Here is a 12,630-nt window from a genome sequence, read left to right as displayed (position 1 = left end):
CCCTTGGACCTTTCTGTGATAAGAGCCATCAAGGTGTCTTTTGTTATGTGAATGAGGCAATTGTGTAAAGCTCCTAAGGATGGGGCTGGCCATCAGGGGAACCAAGCAGCGATTAGAGGGTTGGAAATTTCAATCCCACCTTCTTTCCTCGTGTAATGGAGCCTCTGTGAAAACCCAAAGGGCCGCAGCGTGGAGAGCTTCCGGGTCGGTGCACGCTGGAGGCGCGGGGGCAGGGGGGGCTCAGGGAGCAGGGAAGCCCCTGGCCCCCACCCCACGCCTGGCCCTGCGCACCTCTTCTGTCTGACTGTTCCTGGGCTAATCCTTTAGGATAAGCTGGCGATCTAGTGAGTAAATATTTGAGTTCCGTGAGTCACTGGCAAATTAGTCAAACCTGTAGAGGAGGTCATGGGAACATCTGGTTTACAGTTAGTTGGACAGAAACATGGAGGGCAAACTCGACTTGCCATTGGTGTCTGAAGTAGAAACGGCCATGTGTGACTGAGCCCTTTACTATTGAAACAGGGTACAGGGCAAGAGGTCCCCAAGACTCCCATAGCCCTTGGTTGAGGGATGGAGGAAACAGATTATACAGCTTAAGATACATTTCATAATGAAGGCAAAATAACAGCTGTGTTACTGCCTCAGGGCAAAAGGCATGCACCTGACTTTAATGGCCATTCTGATTCATGATTAGCCGGGGGAGGCCGGGGCCCCCCGATCACTGAGTCACGCTTGCCCTGACTGACGGTGGCGGCCAAGGGGGAAGGTGGCGGCCAAGGGGGAGGGTAGAACAATCAGGGAAACTGGCAAATGTAGCTCATTGTGGGAGGAGTCAGAGGGGAGGTCACACAGGAAGCTCCAGGTCAGGATTTAAACTCAGGGCAGGCAGCCAGCCTCGAGGAGAAGAGCTGCGTAGCCAGGAGGGAGACAGGCGCTGTCCTGCGGTGTGGAAAGGGCACAGTGAGCAGGGAGCCGTGAGGAAGGAGAGCAGTGATGCAGCAGCCATGGGAAGGGAGGGGTAGGCAAAGGGCTGCTCGTCAGAACAGTGCCATGCTGCCTGGCGCAGCGAGGATGGGGACACGCGGCTGCTCTAATCACCCTTGCTCTAGCTGACTCTGAAGCCATCAAGAACGCTGCCTTGGAAGACACTGACTCTTGGGGCTTGGGACATATGGAAAGGCCACTGTCTCGGGACTTGTGCCTTTCCCGGACTTCACCATGATGCAGTGTAACATGGCACATGCTTTCCTGGACTATTACATGGAAGCTGAGGACAATGTACCCTAGATCCTGAAGGAGAGAGCACTGCATGAGGATGGCACCTTTAGTACCTTTCCAGAAGTACTGGAGAACTGTTTGCACAGCCAGCTTAAATTCGAATAAAGAAATGGGGAACTTCTGGCTTTGGGGCTTTTGGCTTATTGCCTTTTGGAAAGCAAGAGAAGTGCTGGATCTCAGGGAAGACCAGGGCTCCAAGCATAAGTGTTCTCAGCTCCCCCAAGGTTGGAATATTGTAAATAAAAACCTGTTCCTTTCAGCATTCACTGTTGGGTCATTCACAAAGGCAGCACATGAAAAGGCCCCTGTCTACTCAGTTACACTATCTCCAGGTAGCAAGGGTCAGAATTGAGTAAATTGTTTGGTGGTAAGGGGGAAAAACCAGACACATCAGGACTGGTGTCAGAATCGAATTAGCATTCCTGGAAATTTCCCATGTGCAAACCAAGATTCAAATGGGGTCATAGAGTGTTAAAGCCAAGATGTGTCTCAGGATGGTTCAGTTCAGCCTGTGTCTTACCCAAGAGAAATCTGAAAATCACGCACTCAGCGTGATACCCTACAAACTGCAAGGCTACCTTAAGTAAAGGCTCTTTCTTATTTTTATACATACCTTTCTGCTTCATGAAAAATTAATGTCTCACTTTGGGACTGAAAAGGGAAAAAAAGCAGGACAGGAATATTGATGATCAAACCAAAAAATTGAAAGTGTTAAAAGAAAAAGGTGGGTAGCAAATAAAAATTGCAATTATAGTATTATCTGCGGGAATAATTCTCCAGAATTTTCTATGCTTTTAGAATAATACACTTGAAAAATTGTTTTTAAACCTGGATTCATTCCTGATGCATGTGTTTAAAGCTGCATGAACTCTTTAGTACAGCCAAGCTCAATCACATGTGTTTTGTAGGTAGTATATTTTTAATTAGGTTCTCAATGTTTTTAATTCCTCATGATTTATTTTTAACCCAAATATTATATTATCTAGTTTTATACATTTACTTTTTTAAATACATAGAATCTGTAGCTAAATTTTGTAAATAATTTGTAAATTTACTACTACCTGTGCAGAATGTAATGTTTGTATTGAATAATTCAATAAGTCCTGCTCTGGGACTGAATGGATGGATTGAATAGATTTTAATAAATGTTTTCCACATGTTTACTGTGTGTTGGTTCTAGTTCCAAAGGCTTGAGATTAGTCATTTTGTTGCTCGGTTATTCAATATCTGCTTAGTTTGTCCTTGATTTTCCAATGTCTGAGCGACAGGTGTTGAAGTCCGAGGCTGATTCGCCCATTCCCATATGTGCTGCAATCATCTGGCATGTTCTGAGGTGCCACAGAAAGCATGTATGCCAAAGGTGTTCATGTTGACTCGACCTAGTGTTCACTGTACCAGAATGTAATATCCTCATCTTTCCTATGACCATTCCTACCTTAAATTCTACTTTGTTTGACGTTAAGACATAAACGTGATAGAAAATAAACAAATACAAGAAATACTTAGAAGTGAGTTATATTGAAATTACTACCTGTCAAAAATGTGTGGAACCCAAGTAAGCCATACTTAAAATCTGTTTCTTTAAATACATATATTGGAATTAGCCCTGACTGGTGTGGCTCAGTGGATTGAGCACCGGCCTGTGAACCAAAGGGTGGCTGGTTCAATTCCCAGTCAGGGCACAGGCCTCAGTTGCAGGCCAGCTTCCCAGTTGGGAGTGCGAGAGACAACCACACATTGATGTTTTTCTCCCTCTCTTTCTCCCTCCTTTCCCCTCTGTCAAAAAATAAAAATAAATAAAATCTTTTAAAAAATATTTAAACTCATTGTTGGGATTAAAAGGGAAAAAAAGGAAGAACTAACCATTTCCTATGGGTTGAATTGCTTCCAGTACAAAGATAAATTTAAGTATTAATGGCCTGCCCCGGGAAATCTGTCAGTATGACCTTATTTGGAGAGAGGATCTTTGCTAACATAATAAAGATGAGGGTGGGCCCTAACCCAATAACTGGTATCCTTAGAGAAAGAGGGAATTTTGGATAGAAACACACGGAGAGGCCACGTGAAGATGGAGGCAGAGACAAGGCAGGTGTCCACAAGGTGGAGACCACCAAGGACTGCTGTGAAAAACCCACTGCGGTCGAAGGCAGGAAGGGCCCTCCTCTGCTGCCCTGAGAGGGTTGGGGGCAGGGCCCTGCAGACAGCTTGGTTTCAGACTTCTCGTCTCCAGAACCAAGAGGGGATAAATGCCTGTCGCTTTAAGTCACCCAGCTAGTCTGAGTGCGCCGCGCACTGGAGTTTTAGGGATTTTGTGCTTGCAACCAATAAAAGATAAAGTTGACAAACTGAACACAGACTGGAGGCAATGTATGAATTACCTAAAACCAAGAGGAGATTTACATCTAAAAAATACCTGAAACTTTCGTAAATCAACAAGACAGGAACAAGAATGGAAAAATAGGCAACGTCTATGACTTCGATTGCAGACTTGGGAACCCAAAATATAATGGACTTTTGTGGCTATGCATGCTTAAGATCACAGGTCATCAAAGAAACGCAGATTTAAACAGCAATGTGATACCATTCTGCACGCAAATCAGACCAACAGAAAAACAGATGCCGACTGATGCTGACCCTGGCCAGGTTGTGTGGATGGAAGAGCCCTAAGCCACGGCAGAGCAGGGAAGGCCGACGAGAGACTCACTCTTCCTCCTGTGTGTCTCCTTTATGCTCACACATGTAAATATGAAAATGCAGAAAATGAAGAAAAAGTTTTGTAATAAAATCTCCTAAGTCTTGTGTTTTCAGATCTATGTGTTTTCTGAATCTCCTCCAATACTGCTGGAAGTTACCACATTCATCTTCTGCATCTTGTGAGATTCTTTCATCTTGTGCTTAGTGTTACCAGGGAGACTGGAGTTAGGGGGCTCCCCCTCCCCCTCCCCCTCCTCAGCTCTTGGCTCATTCACGAGAGATAAATTCAGTTAAGAGACAAAAACATATGGTGGAAACGGGGTACAAATTTATTTGTGAAACACACATAAGCACGAAGCTGCAAGCAGGCACCCGACTAGTCTGAATGCCTCATGTAGAGAGGAAATGAAGTTGTTAGTAAATTTGTTATTAAGTTTGTTCTATACACTTGAGTACGAAGCTGCAAGCGGGCACCCAGCTAGTCTGAGTGCGCCGCGCACTGGAGTTTTAGGGATTTTGTGCTTGCAACCAGCCTCTAGGTTCCCCCTCCTCCTCCCTTCTCTGGACCTTGCGATTGACATGCAGTTCCAAAGGCCTCCTTCCCCGAGACAATGGAACCACACACACAGAATTTCAAGGGCTCTCCTCCTCCTGCGCCATCATGGTCTCTCCTGTGATCTTTGGAACAGCTGACGATCTTATCTGACTGGGCTCAAGACTGCTGAATTGATGGGCGACACGTCTGCCTCCCCCTCTCTGCCTTGCTTTGCTCTCTATACTGCCTAACAGGTAGGAAATAAGAGAAAGGCTGGGCGCACACATAGGGAGGGGCAGTCAGTCCCCGGGTGTGGCCGGCGGAGGCAGGACGGGCTGTCCTCCTCCGCGCGTCTGCACGTCTGAGGCCAGAGCGTGCGTTCACACGTCCACAGGCTGTGCGTCCCTCACCGCGCACGAGGCTGCCTCTCAGACCTGATCTCCAGGCCCTGTCCCGCCTCTGCAGCTGTGGTCGCCTGTCCTTCATTCACACTTGCCCCTGGGATTTGATTGCAGGCGACCTTGTCTTTTCTATTTGCTGATATATAATGAAAATGGGCCCTGGGGTCGCTTTGGCCCTCTGGCGTTTGGGAAGGACCACAGGGGAAGCCACCCGGCCACCTGGAAGGGGGTGGGGTGCAGGCCAGCATCTGCCTCATCTCCGGTCCCAAACGGGGGCAGGGTCCCGGGGGCCAGCGCAGCGGGGGACAAGACCTTGAAGAGTAGGATCCCCTGCCCCTGCCAGGCGGGCATCCCCCGTGTGGAGGGACAGCCTTTGGCACGCCGGACCGTCCGGAGGACAAAGGCTGCTCGGCCGCCCTCCTTCTTTGCCATCCTGCAGACCTTAGGTAACGCTCACCCCCTCCACAGAGCTCCCCAGTCCGCCTTGAGACCTCACTCCCACCTTCCAGCGGCTCTCAACCCCGACGACTCAGCGCCTCCGCGGTAGCCCTGGCTGTGTCCCGTCTGAGTCTGCGCGGCGCGGCCTCCAGGCAGACCCTCCCTCCCTTTCTTCCTCCCAGCGGGTTCTGTGTGCAGCGACCGCTACTTGAGCTATTTCATAAGGTGAGAATCATCACTCTTGGGGCGCGGGGGGGGGGGGGGAGAACCTCCGGGCCATTTGTTTGCCATTGCAATGATTCGTTTATAGGAAATGCTTGTTAGTGAGAATTTGCAGGGACCCGGCCGAGTGAGGAGGGAGCTGAGTGCGCGCGCGTGCCCCGACCTAGTGGAGAGGGATGGCGTCCGAGCGGTAGAGAACTCCACGCTGGCCGAGTGTATTCCTCGCGCCTGTCCTCGTCTCCTGAATCGCTGTAGACGCATGGGAGCATGGGAGCAGGGGTATGTTTTTTGGTTTTTTGTGTTTTTAGCATCCAAACTCCTTTAGAAGTAAATCGCTCCTCTAGGCTGAGCGCCGTTGTCTGCTCCGATGGCTAAACCATGGTGGCTAAGCCACAAGCCAGTTTCTATGCTTTCCTTTTTCTGCTCTTTCTTTGCCTTTCTCTCCACCCCTCGGGTTCGTTCTTCTCTTTCTTCATTCACCCCTTCTTTCTCTCTCTTTCTCTCAAACCTCAAGCTTGCCCCCTACTGTTCTATTTGTCAAAATAGCACATTGCTCTGGACCCCAAGGTCACCTCAGCCCACTGGGGCTGCTGTAACAAAACGCCACACTCTGGGCATCTTAAACGACTTTGGGGTCCGGGCGCCAATATGGGTGGGTCCTGGGAAGGGTGCTCTTCCAGACTGCAGAGGGCTGCCTTCTCACTGTGTGCTCGTGGCGGGAGGAGCAGGGCAGGCAGCAAGCTCCGCCCCGCCTCATTTAAAGGCCAGGGAGCCTCCCTCCTCATGACATAAACACCTCCCAGAGCCTTCACCCCCAACACCATCGCTGGGGTGATTAGGGTTTCAGCATATGAATTGTCCAGGGAAGGATGGGGGGGTTGCCGGGGTGCTATTTACACAAACATTCAGTCAATGAGATTCTAGTCCTGATTTCCTGGCACTAAACAGCCTTCATGTGGAGCAGATCCGCTCCCAAATGTTGTTAGCACTTACATAAAAAGACAACTTCTTACCCAAGCCCTTCCTATAAAGGCTTGCCTCCTCTTTGCTCTTCCACACCTCCCCATGCTGCAAGGAAGCCAAGAAACCTCTGGAACCTGGTGGGAGGACCGATGCCACCAGAGGCTGGCAGGACCAGAGCAGGTAAGAGGCCCATGGCACCCAAAAGCCAGGCACTGGGCGCAGCCCAAAGGCCACCCAGGGCTGCCCTGAGAATCGCCCCACGCTCTGCTGTGGCGGTCTTGGAATTCGTGGCAGTCTTTGGAAGGAGTGCCCACATTCTCATTTTGCTGGAAAATTCAATATTCACTATTGTTTTCATGTGACCTAGGCCAAGCACGGCCTCTCCAAACCTCAAGCTCAGATGTCTGGGACAAACACCTTTGCTACAGAAGAGACTCCAAAATATGCCGCATTGATATGTTGATTATCTTGAGCTGAAGGCGCTTGGAAAACAATAAATGCTCATAGAGGTTGTCTCTGAAACCCCACCCTCCCCCTTCTCTGCTTCAGACAGACCCGGCAAAACGACCTGAACCGTCATCAGTCCCCTCCCGGGCATTTCATCAGTCCCAGGAGAGGAGACGAGAGGGTGGCATCACACCCAGGCAGACTTTGTCACAAACTGTCATATCTCCCCTCTAGTCTAAGGGCCCAGTCACCCTTCCTAAAATCATTTGCTCCAAGAGGCCGAGGTCCCTGTAGGGCAAGTGGAGGCCGTCGGGCTTCCTCACTCAGGCGTCTGGGTCACTAAGGGAAGCAGTTTCTCACAACCATGAAGGGGCCTGATAAAGCAGTGTTCTCACAGCCCTGAGCCTGGGTCTCACAGCCTTGAGTCTGGGTCCGATAAACGGTTCCCATTACATGAAGTGGACTCGCGTGCACAGCTCCTGCTGTGTTACTTAACTTTTTGGCCTGAGACCGGCTTTCTTTGTGCTTATACTTGAGAAGGTAGGGGCTTCCCACTGGGTGCGCAGAGGTAGACATGGGCTTGTGGCCTGCGTGGCTCCCTCAAATAAATGCATGTTAGACACCCAACGGCCCTGTGAACATTGTTCCGTCTGCACGAATCCCATGAACCTGTCTGGCCCTGATCGGTCACAACACAGTCCCCACGCCCATTTTCCAGTTAAGATGTATACAAGCTCCAAAATATTTTGGGGGGTATTCACCTTTTTTCCCCTGTGATCTCCCCATGCACATAATATTAAAATTGAATAAATATGTATACATTTTGTCCTGTTAGTCTGCCTGCTGTTGCTTGATTTCATGAACCCAGCCATCAAACCAGGAGCGGGGAGGGGAAGTCTCTCCTCTGCAACATCACAAAGGGTTCACAGCTCCAGCATCTAACCACCAACGAGCCTCCGTTGAGACAGACAGGCGTGCTTAGAACGGCAGGCTTTGAGAACTGAAGGCAGCTTGCAGTCCAGAACCTGTGCCAGTGAGGTCTGCAGGCAGAAGGGGAAGTTTCCTGCTTTGACTGCACCTCCTGCTGGAGGTGAAGCTTCAGAATTCTTTCAAAGGTGCTGGCGGGGAGTGGTGGCAGGAATTATTTTTATACATTGGTCATTAAGCCTCTCACATGAAAATAAGTAAGAGTTATAAAAATGGTTTGAATAAACCTTCCAGAAGCAAGCTTCTGTTTACTCCAAGATGCCTTTAAAAATCTAGATCTGTCGTTGTGAAATTGAGTGCAGTTTTACCTGTGGTACTATCATATTTTGACTTTGGCAGAAATTTTGACTGCTTTTTTCCCAGAAACTTAAACAGAGGACAATGCATTTAAATTGTTAATTTTTTGTTCTACAGATATCACAAGTATTATTTCCTCTCCAAAAAGAAAATTCAATATCCAAAAAGTAAAAAAAAAAACAAAAAAAACAAAAAATCTAGGTTGTGGTCAGCTCGGAGCTTGGCACCAGCCGGCCTGACTGTCAGGGCCAGCCCGTGGGTCGTGTCTTTTTCAGCTCTTTGCTGCCCATCTCCGAAGCGGAGGTAATAATGCACACTTGAAAGGGCTGTTACGAGCACTAAGTTGAATTGAATATTTTTTGAGTGATTACTGCCAACCAAAGGTCGGTAGTTGCTGCCAATTCAACACCAACAGGAATCACCAGATTGGGGTAGAGTGAGGAAGAAAACTATACAATGCAAAACAGCTGTGAGGATGCCCTGGAACCAGGCCCTTTTCCAGCTGGGAAGCTGTGCTCTGCTGCTTGCCCGTTTGTTGCTGCTTCAACACCTCCACTCTGGCCAGACAGACTCACTTTCCAGTCTCCAGAGGAAAAGGAAAGGATACATCCAGAAGCCAGACAGGAGCTGGCTTATATGGACAGAAATCCCTGTTCCTGGTCCCTGATTGGTCTGTCCTCATGCAAATGAGGGCTCCAAATTCTCCTAGCTTGATTGGTCGAAAAGACACTGTCCTGATTGGTCAGAATGGAGCCACTCTGGTTGATTGGAACTGTGCAGTTACTGGATGGGGAAAGCCTCCCCTGTTGTTTAAATAGGGTTCCAGGGGCTCCTTAATAAGGGCTGGCTCAGGTGGCAGGAGCACAGCGCAGGCAGGCGGCACAGTGCAGGCTCCTCCCTGAAGCGCAGTTTGTGTGACAGGCCTCTGTGTAGAGATGGCTGCCGAGCTCTGTTTTGTTTTGGTTTTGTTTTTAATTCGAGCCACTCAGCTAGCCAGAGCCTTCTTAGCAGGTGTCTTCTTTCCCAGGATTCACATTACCTACTTCATGATGAGCTGTACAGACGTGTTTGTTGTTAAATCAACCCCATATTTTTTAGGTAAACAGGCAAAATGGTTAATGCTAAGGATGTGGAGGTGCTTACAATCTCCAGATGCCCGATGGACCTCAGAGGACAGACTCGCATGTAAAGGGCACTGCTTGTGTTGGCATTTTGAAAGCACGATGCTAACTGCTCTGAACTTGGTGAACCAATTTGTGTATTCTGAATGCCATTAAGTTCTCTGGCCCATTTAGAGAGTGGCATGTGTGGTTAAAATAGCCAGGTAATGACCTGCAGACCAGAGCTTCTCAAACTGTGCATGTGCATGTGAATGCAGATTCTGACTCAACACATCTGGGGCGGGGCCCAAAAGTCTGCATTTCTAATGAGCTCCCCAACTGACACTAAAATAAGTGAGAGGTGAATTTATTACACCTTATGTTTCCATCATGGAAGTCAATATAATAAACTTAACCTTGTGTGTATAGGAACTAATTTAATAAGGGAGGCAACTCAGGGACCAGTGACTTTTGTTAAAAACAAGGCAACAGGCCCAAAATGGAGGCACTGATGTTAAATCTCATGTCACCAAACCGAGACTTGAATTCACTTTCATTGCTCTCAGAAATGGCATCTCAAACCAGACAATCAGAAATTGCCTGACCAGCACAACGTAGGCCATCTGCACGAGAAACCCAAGCCGCCCCAAAGAAGACAGCTCTGCAGCGCCCAGTGCGCTTTGCCTTGCATGGCTTCCCTGTCCCCTCCCTCTGCCTGTGAAAGTCTTTCATTTTGCACAGCTTCTTGGAACTCTCTTCTATCTGCTGCATTGGATGCTGCCCAATTCAAATGGATTTTAGTGCTGATAAACTCTTAAAATTTTTTCATATTCCTCAGTTTATTGTTTCCTAGTTCTACAAGCCTGAATTATGATGGGTAATTAAGAGAACATTAATAATATCTAACCCTTGGAGATATTAGAAATCTGGATGAGATCACACATATCAAGAACTTAGCATATGACCATCACATCAAATGAGTTTGTTCAGTGGACATTAACAATAGGAAGAATTAGTGTGTCTTTTGAAACCCATTCAAGTCCTCTCTGCAGTTAAAAGTCTTTTTTCCCCGCCTGGCTGGTGTGGCTCAGTGGATTGAGCACAGGCCTGTGAACCAAAGAGTCGCCAGTTAGATTCCCAGTCAGGGCAACTACCTGGGTTGCGGGCCAGGTCCCCAGTTGGGAGCATGCAAGAGGCAACCACACACTGATGTTTCTCTCCCTCTCTTTCTCCCTCCCTTCTCCTCTCTCTAAAAATAAATAAATAAAACCTTTTTTTAAAAAATGTCTGCCTTTTTGCTATACTTCCAATGTAAGCACATTAACATATTTTCAGTACTATGATGTCAGATACCTGAAACACCATTTGCATGTAGCCTTAAGTTCTGAATTTATCTTTTTGGTCTTTGGGGAGTTTGGTGGGGGGTGGGGAATAATGGGAAAGAAATGGTTTAGGAAGTTGAGAGCAAATACCATTCTCATCCCCCGCTGAAAAAGTGTCAACATCCCCTTCCTCAGAAGAAATGCATCCTTCCTTCCCTCCCCTCTTCCCACCCTGTATCAGCCTCCTAGCCAGAGAAGATGTAGACTCAGTTTAAAACTGGTTATTTCCTATTTTATTTTTTTGCTACATCCATGCAAGATGAATAGAAAAAGGTTTGAACCTAACTCCCTGTGCAGGGCAGGCGTGCCTTTGGATTGGTTATACCGTTATCCAATAGAAAAGAACTATCATCTGCTATTTAATAAAATTCCTCCAGGTCCCAGCAGCACTATCTAGATTATAAGTATTTGGAGATATCGTTTGAATATAGAGATAACTAATCGCGCTGACTACAACACATTAAACCGGTCCCACTCTGTTGGGAAATGTCCCACCTCGTTTCAGGGACTGTAGCCCCACCGACAGGCCAGAGGGCCCCAAAGCTGGAGCTGAGCAAGGAGGCCTTGGGGAAACAGGCCACTGAAGAGACAAAACCTGTCCCCCTGGCAGGGGCGCAGCCCCTGCCTCCCTCACATCACCCTGCTTGGCACTGGAGGATGGCTGGTTAGTCAATGACGGGTAAGACCCCTCGATGGCAGGAGCAACCTAAGACAGGCACAGCCGCGTGAGCATCAGGGAAAAACTTGGGGGACATGGAGAAAGGGCAAAAAGACCCTCACCCCTCAGCTTTGATATGGGTGGAGTCCTCATTCTATCTGAAAGAAGCCTCCTTATCTCTTGGCAGTTCTGCTCCCCCTGCCTGGCTCAGGCTCGAAACAATACTGGAGACAGCCCTAAACTGGATCGGGTGGTTCCCAGGGGAAATCAGGCCTAGAAGTAAATTCCTTGAAGCATGCTTTGTTTTTCCCTCAAAAGCTATGATAACCAGTTCATGCTGGGAAGGAAATGTACATTATTCACAGACCCTGACCCTAAACCCTTTGGCGCCCTCATGTTACGCTCTCATGTTTACTCGTCTCCTCTCGGACCCATATAAATCGGTGTGTTCCTGCCACTTGTTTTCTTCAAAACATCATCCATCTATTCTCTGTAAACATTAACATACTGATGTAATGAGATCATGTGTACATTCCAGACAAAGAAGTGTCTGGGACGACTCCTTTTATTTCTCCCGATTCCTGACGACCCCGGGACGGGCCCTGTGGGATCAGAGTCCATGCTCCCCGCTTCAGCTCGCACCCAAACAGGGTCCTGAAGAGTCCGCCTCACCACTCCCACTGCTGCCCGGCGGTCAGTGGTGTCCAACCTTTTGGCATCTCTGGGCCACACTGGAAGAAGAGTTGTCTTGGGCCACACATTAAATACATGAAAAACTAACAAAAAGTGATGGGCAAAAAAAAAGGTGTTAAGTAAATTTACGTTTTCATGTTGGGCCGAATTCATAACCATCCTGGGCCAATGCTGGGCTGGCGTGAAAGAAGAGCCTGAAGAAGGGCCTCAAGAAGGCGTCCCCATGGCGCAGAAGAAAGGCTGCGAGAAGCACAACATGGCCCTAAGGAGAGCTACTCGATCTATGTGTACAAAGTGCTGAAGCAGGACACAAGCATCTTGCCCAAGGCCATGGGCCTCATGAAGCTTCATTAACGACATGTTCAAGGGCATTGCCAGGGAGGCCTCTGCCAGCTGCATTGTAACAAGCACTTGACGGTGAAGTCCAGGGAGGTGCAGGCGGGACACGCGTGTGCCTGCTGCTTCCAGGGGGGTGACCAAGCACGCGGTGCAGGAGGCGACCAAGGCCGTGACTGAGAACACTAGCTCTAAGTAA

General features: G+C 48.4%; 1 protein-coding gene and 1 long non-coding RNA gene across 2 annotated transcripts; both read left to right on the top strand.

The window, feature by feature from the left end:
- Positions 1 to 4,551: 4,551 nt before the first annotated feature.
- LOC129079102 (uncharacterized) lies at positions 4,552 to 7,755 on the top strand. Its single transcript, XR_008530043.1, has 5 exons — positions 4,552 to 4,761; positions 5,377 to 5,571; positions 5,657 to 5,847; positions 6,644 to 6,711; positions 6,899 to 7,755. It is a non-coding gene; the product is annotated as an uncharacterized LOC129079102 (long non-coding RNA).
- Positions 7,756 to 10,235: 2,480 nt separating this feature from the next.
- On the top strand, positions 10,236 to 12,630 carry LOC129079083 (histone H2B 1/2/3/4/6). Its single transcript, XM_054584056.1, is given in 7 exon segments — positions 10,236 to 10,239; positions 12,284 to 12,355; positions 12,358 to 12,436; positions 12,438 to 12,484; positions 12,487 to 12,536; positions 12,539 to 12,563; positions 12,566 to 12,630. Coding segments are annotated over 7 exon segments (342 nt in total).

The sequence above is a fragment of the Pteronotus mesoamericanus genome, unplaced genomic scaffold (genome assembly GCF_021234165.1).
Source record: "Pteronotus mesoamericanus isolate MK-2021 breed Mesoamerican mustached bat unplaced genomic scaffold, CSHL_Meso_final contig_752, whole genome shotgun sequence".
Taxonomy (NCBI): domain Eukaryota; kingdom Metazoa; phylum Chordata; class Mammalia; order Chiroptera; family Mormoopidae; genus Pteronotus; species Pteronotus mesoamericanus.
Note: the sequence above shows the minus strand (reverse complement) of the source record. Positions and strands in the feature narration are given on the sequence as shown.